The sequence below is a fragment of the Physella acuta genome, unplaced genomic scaffold, assembly GCF_028476545.2.
Source record: "Physella acuta isolate Inbredline_101_S28 unplaced genomic scaffold, ASM2847654v3 ptg000399l, whole genome shotgun sequence".
Classification (NCBI taxonomy): Eukaryota; Metazoa; Mollusca; class Gastropoda; family Physidae; genus Physella; species Physella acuta.
Window position 1 is genome coordinate 270,001 of NW_026731918.1, and position 18,090 is coordinate 288,090.

An 18,090-nucleotide genomic window follows, 5' to 3' on the forward strand; every position below is an offset into this window, starting at 1 on the left:
GTGGCATTAAATGATATTGTCCTGTCCAGGAAGTTAACAACTGCTAGAAATATTGTTGGTAAATTTAATGGCAGGGGTGGTAATTGTTGCAGACTTGATGCCTAACCCATCATTTATGTATCACCGGTAAAAACATGGAATTCTGCCAGTGTACTATATCTGGATTTGACCGTCCAAATAACCCATGAAAAGACAACCATGTTAGTTCCCTTAGCCACTCCACTTATTTAAAGAATTGCTCATCAAACTTAAATGAGTTGAGGCTGATAACCAATACAGTTAACCTAAGTATGGTGTTAGTGTCAATAGAGGGATGTGGGTACACATTGCAGAAGTGTTTAGTTGCTAGGAGACTGTCCTTTTTGGGGTGTACAGAGATACCATGTCAGATAAGAAAATTAATCTTGGTATATTGCTAGTAAATGTGAGAAATTCTAAAGTTAGAACTGCGTGATAAGTAACCTTGAGATTTCTGGAACTTATTCATGAATAGCCTATACTGCTCTATAACTAGCATGTAGCTAACACTGACCATTACGTTAAAAGCATTTTGTCAGTTTGACAGTAATAAGGTGGCCCAGAGTCCCTTTGATTTTGAGTTCATTAATCTTCTTTGGTAAATAATTGTCTCTCTTGTTTAGCATTCTTCCGAGTCCACTTCTGCAAAAGTTTTTCACATAGAAATTATATAAATAGCTTCAATCCTCAACAGTAGGGAGTAACCTCATTGCTCTGTTTACTTCAAATGTTCCAGTTGTCAATCGTTATTTAAATTTTTTTCATTTAGAACATATTTCTCATGGAGCAATGTGTATAATTTCAACTTTTCTTAATATTTTTACTAACTTACGTGTACTATCAAATTAATTTTTTATGGTTAATATTATTTATTATATCATTACTGAAAATGACAAAAGTAGTAAGATTATAATATTATATTGTAGCATCGGGAAAATTCATTGCTTCTTTAATTCATAACATTTATCTCAACATATTTTGTTTGAGATATTTTTTCCTGTAGCTATTTTGTCTGGGATTTTTTTTATTGTGGGAAGTTTTGTTCTATCAGGGGTCGTCCATAAATGACGTCACGCTTTTTTTGACGATTTTTACCTCCCCCCCTCCCCTCTGTCACACGTCCTCACAAAAAGCCAGACAGATTTCTGATGTTAATACCTGATATGAATTCAATTTCTTGCATTTAAGGGGATATGCGCGGAAAAAAATCATAATTTTTTTTGTTTTTCGTCATGATGGGTTTCTTGCACTTTTGGATACTTTGTCCATTTTTGTATATAGAAAATAATAACTTTAAAAAGAAAAAAATATTTTATGTGTTTGAATTATGATTTTTATGACCCTATTAATTAAAAAATAATCACTTTTTCCCAATCTTACAAGCTCTCTATGAAAAGTTTTATATCCGTCATTATATTGTATTTGACATCATTGGAAAGCTGGATTTTTCATGTATTTAATAAACTTAATTTCCTACATCTCGGAAACACCCAAAGCTTACAATCGGCTTTGCAGTTTACACAGATATGGTACTTTCCTGACCTAGTTTTCGTTGCTTTTGGCTGTTTTTCTCAGTTCGCTGGTTTTTAACACTAAAAAGCCTACTACTTTTTTATTTATTAAACAATGCCAACCATATTTTCAGTAAATGTTCTTGATGCGAAAATACAACTTTTGTCACGAGGGAATTGTGATTGCTTTCATAGAAAAAAAGTATTTGGTAATTAATATGCACATTTTGAAACTTTTGAATTCTAAAAAGGGTACGATTTTTTAGACCTTGTAAAATTCTTACTGGTAATTATTTCAAAAAGTTGTCGTGACAAAAGTTTTAATATATGCTGAAATATAAGCAGTTTAAATTTGATTGCTATAGATGCATAAATAAAAAAGCCTTAGCATTTTTAAAAGTACCGAAAAATTCAAAATGGCGGAGGTTTTTTGGTTTCCATGACAACCAAAATTGTTTTCGACCCTTTTTTTTGCTGTTTAATACTTACTTTTATATGCCAAATATGATTAAAGTATTCAAAAGGTTTTAGATCTTAAACTGTAAAAAATAGAAAAAAACATAGCATATCCCCTTAAATTTTATTTCAACAAATATTTTACATTGAATTATTTTGATTTGCAAGTTTATTTAAAAAAACAAACTATCAGTTGGTATGGCAGCAAAGGGTGCTTACCCTAGAATGGTGTCAAAGCAGTGGTAGAACAAGAAAAAAGCCCCTCCCCCTCCAAATATTTTGGGCCTGTTTTGCTAAATGGGGCTAAATTTTTACTTTGCTTAGTACAAAACTATTTAAAGGAGCTCCTAATAGACTATTTAAAGAAGAGCCATAGTCATGGAAGTGGTTTGAATGTTTGCCTATCTTTCATTTTTAAATTATTTTTTTACAAAGCTACTATCAAGGTACAGGCCACATAATTGTTTAAGAATGGAAAAATTAAGTATTTTAAAATTTTTTGGATCCCCTAACTGGCCTGGGCGTCCCACATTGTAATGTCTGATGGCATAGTATTTGTGTCCCTGTGTTGAAGGGCTAGAAAAAAAAATAAGCTCATTCTGAGAAGTGTTACTTTATTACACAGTTGAAGTTAAAAAATATAAAACTACTTGGCTTTACTGACTTATTTAATTGTGTGACTCAAAAACAAAAAACTGTCAAGTGACAGTGCCTGATAAAAAGTGCCCCTTAGTTTCCAATTGGTGGGAAGGGGTGCTTTTTTGCAAACATGAATAACTCTATTTAGGTAAGTGGGAGGGGGCAGAAATTGATAGTCACCTCTGGTGCTGGAATGTGTCATTATGCCTCTAAGTATAATTCATATTTTAAAGCCTTATAAGCAATTAACAATAATTTGGTGTGATAAGTATGTTTTTTTTTTTATAGTCGAGATAAACTAGAATCTGAGGAAATAGTTGCAGATCTTGTTCATTGTTTCCTTATTCCTGAAGCCAAGAAGCAAACAGTTAGGGAAAAAGGTATGTAAAATGATCCTATCTTGAAAGTCTCTTCAATTTAGTAGACAATTAACTTCATTATTAAAGTTACAATAGGATTTTTAGTTGTTGCTAGTCAATTAGCTTTTCAATTATTGTTATAGTAAACTAGCATACCCGTCCCCGCGGCATATAAGAAAGTCTGAAGAAATATATAAGAAGGGTTTCATCAATGCGTTACCAATCTTATGTTCTAAGACACATGACCTTGTTTTCTAAAAATTAGTTATTTAAATGTAAACAATGCCTACGCTTTGATCATAAATATAAGGACACGAGTTTACCTACACTACCAACACTACCACATGAAAACCTTACATTAATCACTCACCAAAATAATGAGGTAGAACACACTTTGGTGACTGCCCATGTGTCAGGGACGTAGAGGGGTGCTCTTGGGAGCCCCTGATTACACTAACGCAGAGGCGCGCGTACGGCCCCTGGCTACAACTAACATAGGCACCATAGTGCTCACAGAATAACCCAGAGTGCCAAATAGCATCCGGAAACAATGATGCAGATTGCGTCAATTGCTTATGTGACACAAATCAACAGGATTTTTTCTTTAACACGTAGAAAAAAGAATATTTGACGTGTTATAAACATGAGTGTGGCTGATGCAATTTGTTAGCATTACTAATGATGTATATTAGAAGCTCGATCTCAATTTCTGATTCGATCGTTTAAAAATAGATGCTAATTGCATCATTCGCAAAGTGGCGAAACTATACAGAAGGATTTCTTCACGTTACAAAGTTACTTTTAGAAGTGTGACTTTTATTTTTGATTTAAGTTGCCCTTCTAAACTTAACTTTTTACAGAAATATTTTCATTATTTTGAGAATTGTAGGCTTTGGAATTGTTTGGATGTTTTACAGACAAAAGGAAACAACCCAGTGTTAATAATCTAACCTTGGTTAATTTTCCGGATTATTAAAAAAAAAATGTATTACAGGGCCCTCATAAGCTCAAGTGAGCCTTTGGGGTCCAAAACTGAAATTTTTGTTTGCAGCCAGATCGCACCCTACCAGGGTGCCGGCTAACATGCCTGATTCACTTTAGTGAGCAACTGTAACGGCCCATCTTATCCATTGTCTACCGCATTGTTTAGAACGAATGTAGGTGCCGTTGCGCTCACTGGAAAGCCCAGGGTGCCAAATTGAAACCTGCAGGGGCACCAGGGGATGCGCCTGGGTAGATATAGTCAATGATTATTGTAGCCCATCGTGTCTTTATAGACTTTTTTTAATGAACGTAGGCGCCATAGTGGTCGCAGGGGAGCCCGGGGCGCTTCAGGCATGCAATCCACAAGGCGCCGACTGTTGCGCCTGTTGAAGTTTTAACGCTGACTTCAGTAGTACCCCTTACCAGCTATGCAGGGTGCATGATTAACGGATGCCACGTTCTAACATAGCCACTCTGGAACTCTGGGCGCCAAATTGTGTATTGACAAAAAACGCACCCTCGCAGGCACCACACAAATCAAATTTTCATTATTTTGTTCACAGAAACCTCGGGAGTATTCTCCTTTACTCCCCAAAGTTTCATGACACATGGATGAAAGGTTTCAAGCCGCATCTGATTTTTATTTTTATATACCGTATATAGAGAAAAATTGCACCCTCCCAGGGCTACGCCCTTGCGAAATTAAAAAAAGATTTTTTTGCAGAACCCTTCCCTGTAATGTTCTTATGAACTCCCCTAAGTTTGATATTGATCAGATGAACGGTGTTAAACTGCAATAGACTTTTATTATTTATATACCCTGTATAGAGAAAAATCGAACTCTCCCGGGGCGCCACCCTTGCGAAATAACAAAATATTTTTTGCAGAACCCTTCCATGGATTGTTCTAGTCAATTCCCCAAAGTTTGATGGCTATCGGATGAACGGTGTGAAACCGCAATTGACTTTTATTTTTATATACCATATATAGAGAAAAAACAAATGGCGCCCTGGTAGGGCGCCACCCCTTTGAATTTGAATTTGTTTTCACAGAAACCTCCCCAGGAATATTCTCAACAACTTCTACTAGTTTCATGGCGATGCATAAAAGACACACACACACAGACACACATACATTGCTTTTTATATATATAGATTAATAATAATTATATGGCTTCTGTTACTTTTTATCTAGGCAGCCATCCTTTTTACACAATATATCTTACTTATCTTTCTTTGTAAAATCTATTTTAACTTGGTTATTTATCGCATCCAAAAACTTGACCTACGAGCTATCTTAACAGCTTATTAGGATAAAACCAGCATGCTGGAATGGTGGGAGTAGTGTGGAAAGGCTGGCCACTTGTGTTAGTTTTAAAATTACAAATAAATGTTTATTTATAATTTCTGCTTGATTAAAAAAATGTATACAATTCTTGGGACTTGGTCCAATTACGCATATGGCTTTTGGTAACTTGATGCATTTAGGCAATTATCTAGTTAGGCTCTTTCCCATTTGGGAAAATATTCGTTTTGGAAAATGGCCTTGGCACAAACAGCGTTTGGGCATATTTGAAGCAGTTGTTGTAGACCCACTTGTTTATGTAGGTCCACTGTGTGCATATTTGAAGCAGTTATTGTAGACACACTTGTTGTTTATGTAGGTCCACTGTGTGCATATTTGAAGCAGTTGTTGTAGACACACTTGTTGTTTATGTAGGTCCACTGTGTGCATATTTGAAGCAGTTGTTGTAGACCCACTTGTTTATGTAGGTCCACTGTGTGCATATTTGAAGCAGTTGTTGTAGACACACTTGTTTATGTAGGTCCACTGTGTGCATATTTGAAGCAGTTTTTGTAGACCCACTTGTTTATGTAGGTCCACTGTGTGCATATTTGAAGCAGTTGTTGTAGACCCACTTGTTGTTTATGTAGGTCCACTGTGTGCATATTTGAAGCAGTTGTTGTAGACCCACTTGTTTATGTAGGTCCACTGTGTGCATATTTGAAGCAGTTGTTGTAGACCCACTTGTTGTTTATGTAGGTCCACTGTGTGCATATTTGAAGCAGTTGTTGTAGACCCACTTGTTGTTTATGTAGGTCCACTGTGTTCTTATTTGAAGCAGTTGTTGTAGACACACTTGTTGTTTATGTAGGTCCACTGTGTGCATATTTGAAGCAGTTGTTGTAGACCCACTTGTTGTTTATGTAGGTCCACTGTGTGCATATTTGAAGCAGTTTTTGTAGACCCACTTGTTGTTTATGTAGGTCCACTGTGTGCATATTTGAAGCAGTTTTTGTAGACCCACTTGTTGTTTATGTAGGTCCACTGTGTGCATATTTGAAGCAGTTGTTGTAGACCCACTTGTTTATGTAGGTCCACTGTGTGCATATTTGAAGCAGTTGTTGTAGACCCACTTGTTTATGTAGGTCCACTGTGTGCATATTTGAAGCAGTTTTTGTAGACCCACTTGTTGTTTATGTAGGTCCACTGTGTGCATATTTGAAGCAGTTGTTGTAGACCCACTTGTTTATGTAGGTCCACTGTGTGCATATTTGAAGCAGTTGTTGTAGACCCACTTGTTTATGTAGGTCCACTGTGTGCATATTTGAAGCAGTTGTTGTAGACCCACTTGTTGTTTATGTAGGTCCACTGTGTGCATATTTGAAGCAGTTGTTGTAGACCCACTTGTTTATGTAGGTCCACTGTGTGCATATTTGAAGCAGTTGTTGTAAATTCACTTGTTTTTTATGTAGGTCCACTGTGTGCATATTTGAAGCAGTTGTTGTAAATTCACTTGTTTTTTATGTAGGTCCACTGTGAGTAAATTACCTGGATAGAATTCTAATGCCTGAGTTGAATGTGCTTCTGGCAAACACTGTTAGAATAACCTGAGGATGGTTCATAGCCTTCTAAAATATTTGTTGTCATAAACATTCATTAATATGATTCTTTTATATATGACTTTAAGTTGCTTGTCTAAAAATAAAATGATACACTTTATTTCAGTACGTAGAACCCAACGTAGGTTTCTTCTTGCCGCACATAATGAAGTTCACAAAGAAGGCACTGATTTGATAGCCATTCACAATAAACAAAAGCAATTAGAAAATGAAGCTTTGCAAGGAGTACCACAAGTTACTGTTGAGAGTGGAGTTGAACAGGATAAGCTACCGGATATGGCATCTGAATAGAGATTATGAAGGTAATCTGAGATAACTAGGTTTTAAAAAAAAAAACCTGAAACCATACAATAAAATTTTTAATGTAAAAGTCAAGAGGACCTCTGTGAATGATAGAGGCTGTGGGAAAGCACTGTCATATTTAAGGCTGCTGACAAGGTACTCTTACTATTGGTAGGATTTCTAAATAGTTAAAAAAAAAAGCACCTCTTAGATCTTATGGAGTTGCTAAAAAGCCTTTGTTGATGATGGGTAAATGCAGAATACCTATTTTTATAGCTTGACACATTTTTCTAAAAAAGTTTTCTTTCAATTCATTCAAAATTGTTTCTAGAAACCACATGTCACTTTGCTTTTCACTTCATACACATTTGTTATAAAAAATTTCATTTATCTTTGCTAACAATTCTTTATTTTTATTTTGTCAGCATGTTGCATATTCTTAGCCAAACATCAAATTGCTTCTGTTTCAAATGAAAGTAAATTTGCCGTAGAAAAATTATTTCCAAAGTTTTTAAAGACTTTTTGCAGTAATTTTTTTGCAGTATTAACCAATACTTTTAAGACCCATGCAAAAAAAAGAAAGAAAACATCTGTGGATTTTTTAAAACTGGCTGGCTAGAGTGTTTATACCATTTCAAAGTTTAAAATATATATATATATATATATATCTATCTATATATATATATATATATATATATATATATATATATATATATATATATATATATATATATATATATATATATATATATAACAAGACTAATTGAAAGTCTATTTATTTTTCAGAAATTGATAGAAACATCATTATTTTTGGACACTATATACAGGGTATCAACAAATCAAAGCCCATATATTCTAGAATTTTTTTATACTCTTATACTTATTTAAACATATAAGTCAGTTTTCTTTAGATATTTAAAGAAATTAGGACCATTTTAATTTATTAAGAACTTTATCCTGGTGTTAAAAAACTAGCAAAACAGTCAATTAGGTATATTCTATGTATTGTTCAATATTTATGTTACACAAATGTTTTTCAGAACATTCCATTGATGTTTGTCACTTATGAAACAACTTTTAAAAAATTTATAATTTCATTGAATAGCATACTATATTTTACCCAATTAATTTGATTTGAACAATTCAAAATAAAAATCCATTTTTTTACTGCTTAAGATTTCTTTATTATTACTGTCTACAGAGCTATTTAACAAAAGTATTTGTGTTTAAACTTAGAAAAAAATGTATAAAATAACTTTGTACTAAAATAAATTGACAAATATTCTAATTCTATTACTTGTTTTTTGTCTTTAAAAAGTAAAATAAATTTGGTTAAGATTTTATAATTTTTTAATTTGCAAGTTTCATTGAAAAGCCATTTGACCAACCAATACAGAAAAAATACATATTTATATGGTCTGGGTTATGAGCTGATTCCTCCAAAAGCATATGACTTTGCCATAATTATACAAACTAAGGATACATTTTGACTTACTTTGAATGATCAGAACAATAACAAGTTTTTCGTTTTGTTTTATCTGGTTTATTTTTATAATTAAATTAAATTTATTTTTTGCTAACTTGAATTAAATATTTTTTGGTCTTTTGAATTTTTTTTTTACAATTTCTCAGAAGTAACTCTAGAAATCAAAACCATTTTGTGTAGAACATCATTTATAAAATGTAAATGATTTTTGTCTTGTTTATTTTAAAACATGTATTTTGCAATGATTTATACAAAATGTGAATCTATATTTTTTACTAACTGTGATTATGATAAGGCTTTATTCGTAATAGTTATAGTTTTGTTACATTACTGTTATTTTGCAATGTTGTATACATTTAATTCAAGTTTTTGTCCATGCAACTGGATTTATTTTGGCATGGCCAAGACATGAAGAGTCTCAAGTTTGGTTCCCAATTATCTGTGTTGGGGAAAGTAAAGTTGCATACTGTTACCAAAAAAATACCTTGATATACCAAAGTTGAGTAACAGATGCACTCAACATCAGCTGCCCTAGAAAACTTTTGGTACTCCTGATGCACATAATTATATCATCACTAGTTAAAAGGATCTTTACTAAAGTAATTAGTATTCTAAACTATGTATTATGGTTGCTTGCCAATCAATTTTTAACATCATGTTTACTTATTTATATAATTATACTCAAATGTTAATGCCAAATGTGAACTTCATGTTATTTTTCTTTCAGTACACAATACACTTTTGATTATTAAAAAAATTTTAAAAGTACTTTTTTTTGGTCATCCATCATGCAAATTTAGTTACTTCTTTACAGTGTCTTGTGTTTTTGATGATTTAAAGAATTGCTGGTGATTTTGTTTCTTGTAGAGAATGATTAAACAAAACTTTTTGTGATTAAAAGTTTTAAAACACATGAACAATTTAATTCCAGATGGTTTAAAGGTTCCTTGAAATTATTTGAAAAAGTTTTGAGAAACATGGTATTCTTCCTGTTTCCAACATAGAAGAATTAATTTTTTTAAGTTGGTAATTTACATTAATGTTAGTATATTTTTAATTAAGCTTCAAAATAATGTTGTAATTAAAATATACACTTTTTAAACAGTTCAAATGTAAATTGTTGAGCTATGACTTTTTGGTACACTTTGTTAAAAAAACAACCCCATGCAGGGATGTATGACATATAATATACATGGTTGAACTATTGGCAGCCGTAATTTCTATTACACTCTTACAGTGGTTAAATTTGCTGTTATGTGCAGATAGTATGACTTGATCATAAAAGATTTTGTAAAAATTTATTAACATGGTACCATTTGGGGGGTCGTCCATAAATGACGTCACACTCGTGGGGGAGGGGGTGTAATTTTGTAACGATGTGTGATGAGGGGGGTGGGAGGTTCAGATGGTGTGACGTCACTTTTTTGCCTTATTAAAAAGAATGAGAAGACGAGTTTTAGCCATTATTTCGCGTTTTAGAAGACGGTTTTAATAAATTGTAATAGGAATTAATAAAAATACTATTTGTTGACTGAGTTCTGACAAGGTTATGGAAAAATATCGATGTTTTAAAAAAGAATCAACTGCAATTTTGAGCGGGGTCATGGGCTGAGGTGTGACGTCATTTTAGGGGGGGGGGGGGGGGGGGCTGGCTTTTTGTGACGAGGTATGACGGAGTCGAGGGGGGGGGGGGGGAAGGTAAAATTCGTCAAAAAAGCGTGGCGTCATTTATGGATGACCCCTTTACATATAACTAATTTTCCTGAACTTAGAAGTTGGTAAACATAAGAAAAGGAATTCTGCAATCAAAAACTTTATTTTAAAAGTTCTGAAGTAAGAAGCGCAGTTTCAATGTGTAATTGCTAAATTTAACAATGTCAAGACTTTCATGATGTAACAGACCTATACGCGTCATCAATTTCTATATTTAAAATCTTTATCATCGGCCTTGTGCTACAGCTGCTTGTTTGACTGCCAACACCCCCAAGAGTTTTTGGACTAATGCACTGAGATCCTGAGTTCCTAGGCTACTTAATCCAGCATCTGTAGTTAATGGTGGAGTAGGTGTAACTTGATTGGATTGTTGTTGTTGGTAATCATACATGTAGATGTTTGGCTGAAAACTCTCTATATGAAAGAAAACAATTAAGTTTTTGTAAACGTATTTTAAATACTAAACATAAAAAGGTTCATACAAATAATATTATTACGGTGATGATTGTCGAACACTCAATATCTTCATACCTGTCGCGTCTAAGAAATGTCCCGAGAAATATATCACCGACGTTGTTATCATCCTAACTATCTAAGTTTTAGAAAAGAAGGACTCGCGTTTAAAAACACAAATTGGTAACAAGTGTTTCTTCCAGACCTTTTTCTCGGGGGGGGGGGGGGGGGGGGGTAGGCACTGTTAAAAGTATATATTTTCTATATAAATTCCATTTCGTTGGGGGGGGGGGGGGGCGGTAGACTTTCTTGTATTGTTGAAAATAATATGTTGGATGTATTAAATGTATAAACTAAATTTTATTTAAGGACGGAAGATAAAAATAAAGGCAGAAACACAGCTTTAATCATGCAACCGGAGAAGTGTTTATGAATGTAACAAGAACGCTCTTGAAAACATTTACGTAGACAAAGACTATCACTGGCAACAGTAATGGAATTGTAGAATAAAAATAGAATTTAAATTGAATTTCGAAAATGATAGATAATACTAAAGACGTTATCTTCAGTAAGATTCAAGTGTAACAGTTACTGGTGGCTAGTAATGAATAATGAAGGAAGGATTTTCGTCCACTCGTTGGTGTCCAATCATTCACATAGTATTTAAATGGATTTGTTTGATAGAAGTAGGTGAAATTTCGCTCTAAAGTTAAACAGTCAAAGTTCCTTAACGGCGAAAGTGAAATAATCAATGTTACAAAAAATGTAACAATTTTTTTTTCTCTCTGCTTGTTTTCAGTTTTTGTAATTCATAAAAACAGCTACACTGTAGCCAAAAAAAAACAACAACAACAAAACATCCCACTACATATGTTTTTTAAAATCAATATTTAATTCATTAAAGAAGAACCAATTTAGAAACAATGCAGATTCCAGTTTCATAAAATATTTAGATCTATATTGATAACAATTAAAATGCCTACAATTTAAAACAGTATGCCAAAAATGTATTCAAAGCTACCAACGATCTGAATAAATAAATACTTTTTTAAACCATTACCTGTTTGTGCCTTTGGTTGTACTATTTCTTTGTTTACACCAATAAAACCAGCCAAAAAGTCTCCATTTCTTCCAGGTGGAGCTGGGGTGGTTGTTGTAGGAGGAGGAGGGGTTTCTCCTGTTAGAAAATATTTAAAGCAATGCAGCTTACAGGAATTAATACAATACACATTTGATTTAGATCTAGGTTCAAGGAAACGTTTAACAAGTTATTTTTATTGGATAAATCCTGAGCAGTCGTTCTTATTGACGTGTCGGGACTATCTTTAGTTAGATTAAGACCAGACCACAATAGGATGACGAGGCAACTCATCTGGACTTTGCTTTAAGGTTTTTTTTGTCCATGAAGTGGACCACAAGACAAATATACGAGGTCTAGACTACACAGAAAACCCCACCCAGGGACATGTTACATGTAGGAGTTGATAAGATGGAGACCAGTGTGCATTTGGTCTATGATTTTATACTTGATTGAACTTCTAGCGTTATATTTAAGAAGGAATAATGTATTTGCTTTTGCAACTTGTCTTCAGCGTTTCCTTAAATTATAAATAGATGCGTAAAATTGTTTGATATGGTTAAAGCATTTTTTTTTTACAAAGGTACCTTTTAAATTTTTGTTCACATCTATGAATCTACCATAGAAATTAATCTTAGATTACATTTTTCTCTCGCCACAAATTTACAGACATTTGGGAAAACCTACCCATAAATCCAGCCAGAGGATTTAAAGAGTCATACGCAGCACCATTTGTTGGTATTTCACTAAATGCATTACTTCTAAATTCAGATTTGGGTCCTAGAATAAAATCATTGAGTCGATCGCTAATCAACGATGGCCCAGAAGGCGATGGTGGTTTTGTTGTAGTCTTTGGTTTTGTTTGCGCACTACTACCTAATATAAAACAAGAATATAGCATTGTTAAAAATATCATATTGGGAGATAAAATGATGTTAGATTATTTGTTAAAATCTTTGCGAGATTAAATAATAATGAAGTTGGCTACATGCAGGAGATGATAACTATCACTACTGATTAAACTAAAACTAACATCAATTTCCAAGTATAAATTTTAAGTGAGTTATTCCAAGTGAACCATTTTATACGTAAATTCGCCGTCATTTGGTCGGGGTCATCCCCATATATATATATATATATATATATATATATATATATATATATATATATATATATATATATATATGCCCGTGCTCCGCCACAGTGAATCTTTTTTTACATGTACCAACTTGGGAACAAAACAAAACACAAACTCAAAAGAAAACACAAACACAACACAAACACAACACAAACACAACACAAAAACAAAATAAAACAAAAACACTACACAAACCCAATGCAAACGCAAACGGAAAAAAACATAAACAAAAACACAACACGCAAACACAAAAGAAAAATCAAACACTAACACAATGCAAACACAAATACAAAAGCAAAAAAAAAACATAAGCATAACATAAACACACCTTAAATGCAAACTTAAACACATAGTGCTCACAGTCTAGCCCGGGGCGCTAAATCGCATGATTCAACTTAGTAAACGACTATAATACCCCAACTTATCCATAAAATAAACAAAAGGCAATATTTAAAATATCCATATTTTACCCACCACGATGCATTTTATCAATCCACACTAATTTTAATATTCTAACAATAATGTCCTCATATACGTCCACAGAATTTCTATTTAAATTACCTCTCTTGGCAAAATTATTTTAAAAAAAATTAATTAATTAGTTCTTTTACCTTACTGTTATTAACATATCCAATTTTTCTATTGACTCGTTTAAAATGTTTTAGCAATGTGCGTGTATAAGTTAATATTTTATTTACGTTATGCGAAAGAATATAAACAGTGCCAACTATACACAAAATTTAAGTCGTTATATAAATAAACATTACCAATTTTTAATTTCTCGTGTATACGAATTATAGAGAAAGTCCTGTAATCGTGAAAAAAAAATCGAGATTTTTGCAAATCTCGACGTTTTACACCTCCCTGATCCGGAAAAACATAGTTTTGCAATCTTGTCCGTATGTCTCTGTGTGTATGTGTGTGAGTGTGTGTGTGTGTGTAAACACGATAACTTGAGTACCGTTAAAGCTACTAGGATGAAATTTCATATATAAGTATTATATCAAAATCGTAGTTCCATTTCAATTTTTGAGCGATTTCCTATAACCGGAAGTGGAAATTTTTCTACTTTAAGTTTTTCAAAAGCATATAACTTGAGTACTATTTCGGGTAGATAATTGAAATTTCACATGTAAGTAAAATATCTAATTCTCTGCCTTCTGTTGAATTTTGAGTAGTTTCCCTTGAACGGAAGTAGTAATTTTTGCTGTTTCCGATTTCTCGAAAAACGCATGATAATTTATTAAGTACTAATACTATCCCGCACTATTATACACATTTTGTTTTGCGTTCACTTGGTGAGCAATTTTTTTATCAATAAATATTTTAAAAAGTTTAAGTAATTAAAAATGGATTAAAAATCATGTCTATATCCTGAGTTGCCATCCCCTGTTGTTTTATATAAGAATATTCCAGAAAGTTTAGGGGAGATCATTCCCTGTTTATTTTATAATAAGACACTGCGACGCAAGTTAATGTAGTGTGTTCACTTTTATGGTTTCAAAATCTACAGCGATGACGGACTGACACACTACCAGCAGCGTTATATATATATATATATATATATATATATATATATATATATATATATATATATATATATATATATATATATATATATATATATATATATACAGGGGCGTAGCGAGGGGGGGGGGGGGCGGGGGGTGCGGACCGCACCGGGTGACACCATTTAGGGGGGTGACACCAAGGCAAAACATAGCAGAATATATAGAGAAAAACTTGAGGGGGAGGGGATGCAAATCGAAAGTTTGAGGGGGGGGGGTGCAAATCAAAAACTTGAGGGGGGGGGGGGTTGCAAATCGAAAATTTGTAAGTTTGTCCCCGGTAAGGGTCGCTACGCCTCTGAGGGGGTGACACCATTAAGTGCCGCACCGGGTGACACCCAGTGTTTCTTCCAGACTTTTTTCTCCGGGGGGGCACTTAAAATCTTCGGGGGGGGGGGGGCGGTAAACTTTCTTCGGGGGGGGGGGGGCGGACACTGTTAAAAGTATATATTTTCTATATAAATTATATAAATTTCATTTCGTTCGGTAAAAATTTTTCGGGGGGGCTTAGTCCCCCCGAAGAGATTTATACGCACGCCGACCACAAAATTGACACCTTCGTTAACCAACAGTTTAATACGCACGCTGACCACAAAATTGACACCTTCGTTAACCAACAGTTTAATACGCACGCTGGCCAACACCTTGTGCAGATGTTGACCACCAGATAGGCGCCTATCATTTTGATACAGACGCCAACACATATAATTTATTTTCACTAATTTAGTTATTCTTCACTGATTTTTTTTTTGCTTGTTTTCATTTTTCCCCTATAAAAAAAGGCGCATCTGTCCTAAAAATCTGCTTGCAAGTGGGAGCAGGGAGTACCTCTCCCCCCCCCCCAGCAATAAGTCATAGAGGAACGTATACATATCCTTCACACAACAGTTCGCAAGCGTTTTTTTTCCTTCTACGCAACATTTTGGGTTAGTGGGTGTAGAATAATATCCACTGGAATGTGTTTTTGCAAAACCAGTATCAAAGTGCACGAAAATATGTTCTCCTAAAACGCACACGATATCCCGGCACGGCAGTTTCGCCACTAAAGACGAGAGAGAGAGACCGACATCGTTAGAACATTTCTTCGCTCCAACACCCTCCAAAACTTATCACACACAAAGCTATATTATTTCTGTTATATAAATAAACATTTGATTAAATGTTGAAGATTTTTATTTCATGAAAGTGCTCATGTCTAAACCGCTGTAGCAGTGGCGTAGCGAAGTCGGGTGTCACCCGGTGCGGCACTTAATGGTGTCACCCCCAGAGGCGTTGCGACCTTTCCCGGGGACAAACTTTCAACTTTCAAGTTTTCGATTTGCACCCCCCCCCCCCCCTCAAATTTTCGATTTGCACCCCCTCAAGTTTTTGATTTGCACCCCACCCCCCTCAAACTTTCGATTTGCACCCCCCTCAAGTTTTTCTCTATATATTTTGCTATTTTTTGCCTTGGTGTCACCCCCCAAAATGGTGTCACCCGGTGCGGTCCGCACCCCTGCCCAGAGGCGTAGCGACCCTTCCCGGCGCCCGGGGACATACTTTCAATTTGGCGCCCCCCTCGGGAGCAAATTTTCGATTTGCACCCCCCCCCTCGAACTTTTCATTTGCACCCCCCCCCTCGAACTTTCGATTTGCACCCCCCCCTCGAACTTTTCATTTGCACCCCCCCCTCGAACTTTCGATTTGCACCCCCCCCTCGAACTTTTCATTTGCACCCCCCCCTCAAACTTTCAATTTGGCGCCCCCCCTAAGGTCGGCGCCCGGGGACATATGTCCCCCCCCCGCCCCCCCCCTCGCTACGCCTCTGCCCCTGCCCCCCCCCCTCGCTACGCCCCTGCGCTGTAGTATTCACCTTGTAAGTGGCTGTTTATTAAATTGATATAGCGTTTGTAATGGCTCATAGTGTGGGTAATAATACCCAGCTTTTGTGCCATGTCATATGTGCAGATCTCATATATATATATATATATATATATATATATATATATATATATATATATATATATATATATATATATATATATATATATATATATATATATATATATATATATAATATACTATATACTACATTATTTAACTTACTCAGCAATGTTCCTAATAGTACATCTAAGTTATTTGACAAAGAATTCGAATCTTTTGGCGCCATTGGCTGTGCCAAGAACTGATTCAACTGAAAAATAAATAACAAAAAATAAAATTAGGCTTACATATAGATTTACACAAGAATTAAAAATGTGTCAGGGTTTGCCTTACCCCTAGTGAACTAACTAAAAGCTAGCTCACAGGCTGTTTGAGTTTGAGGCTTAGGTTTATAAAGATACTAGCGTGCCCGCCGGCGCATTCGTGCAGTCTCAGAATAAAGGTTAACGAAATATTTTTACAGATAGGGAATTTAGAGCGGCTAGTGCAGGGCCTGGCCGTCTAGTATTTACCAGCCGTCGGTACCCGTTACTCGTGAATTATAGGCCTATATATTTTAATTTTTTAAAAAAGTTATTGGTCAAAACGCTATGTTGAAAGATCTTAGTGACAAAGCAAAGAAATAACTAAATAGCTAAAAATCCGACACATTTAAAATAACATAGACCAGTGGCGTAGCGAGGGCGGGGGGCGGTGCGGACCGCATCGGGTGACACCATTTAGAGGGGTGACACCAAGGCAAAAAAATAGCAAAATATATAGAGAAAAATGATAATTTAACTTAATTAAATGATTCATTTGAGTGTTAAAAAGTCTTTTAAGAGCAAATTTGACAAATCCCGACAAGGGTGGGGGGAGGGGGGTGGGGGGTGGGTGCAAATTGAAAGTTTGAGGGGGTGCAAATCGAAAATTGAAAGTGAAAGTTTGTCCCCGGGCGCCGGGAAGGGTCACTACGCCTCTGGGGGGTGACACCGAATTTTATATATTATTAGTCAACAAAACACGATATTAAATGCACACGCTGATTAAGAGATTTGAAATAAGAGACTTAAATGATTTTGTTAAAAACCCGGCTGCTCAATGGTAGTTATGTTGCTTTTGTCTTTTAAAAACCCTATTTCGGCTGAGCACACTATCGCTTCATATGCCGAGAAGACAGAACCAGGTGAACTCTACTTCACCTGCCCCGTGTCCCGCCAAGTCCCGATAGGCAACTTTATTATCCACATTTAAAAAAAAATAATTAATTTTTAAAATTTAAGATTGACTTGGTGTGTTTCTAACCCGTGCCACCAACATGGTAACTATTACACTATCATCTCAGCTATTTAGGCATGTTGGCTTAGATTCTGAATAAATGCGGTATTTAGTTAACTTAAGTTACGCGAATAGGCCCTATTATTTCAAATACATTTTTTAATCCGAGATTCGCTAATTCAATAGCTAAACAAAGATTTAGAATCTATATAAAATAATTAAGACCTGGAATAGTTTAGTATAGAAACTCATATTGGAATAGATTCTAGATCTTGATCTAGTTAGTCTAGATCTAAAATCCATAGATCTAGATCAGGAGTCT

At 34.7% G+C, this 18,090-nt stretch overlaps 2 protein-coding genes across 3 annotated transcripts in view; one reads left to right on the forward strand and one right to left on the reverse strand.

Moving 5' to 3' along the window:
* The window catches only part of LOC131942310 (cilia- and flagella-associated protein 91-like), a 34,401-nt gene extending 25,175 nt beyond the window's left edge, over positions 1-9,226 (forward strand). Inside the window, 3 exon segments of the mRNA XM_059302114.1 lie at positions 2,913-3,004; positions 6,977-7,172; positions 7,939-9,226. Coding sequence (XP_059158097.1) covers positions 2,913-3,004; positions 6,977-7,161 — 277 coding nt within the window. The 3' untranslated portion in view covers positions 7,162-7,172; positions 7,939-9,226.
* Positions 9,227-10,433: 1,207 nt separating this feature from the next.
* The window catches only part of LOC131942312 (uncharacterized), a gene marked incomplete at its 5' end in the record, with an annotated part of 37,305 nt that continues 29,648 nt past the window's right edge, over positions 10,434-18,090 (reverse strand). For both annotated transcript variants that reach the window (XM_059302115.1, XM_059302116.1), the window contains 4 exon segments: positions 10,434-10,765; positions 11,865-11,981; positions 12,570-12,758; positions 16,674-16,761. In XM_059302115.1, coding sequence (XP_059158098.1) covers positions 10,578-10,765; positions 11,865-11,981; positions 12,570-12,758; positions 16,674-16,761 — 582 coding nt within the window.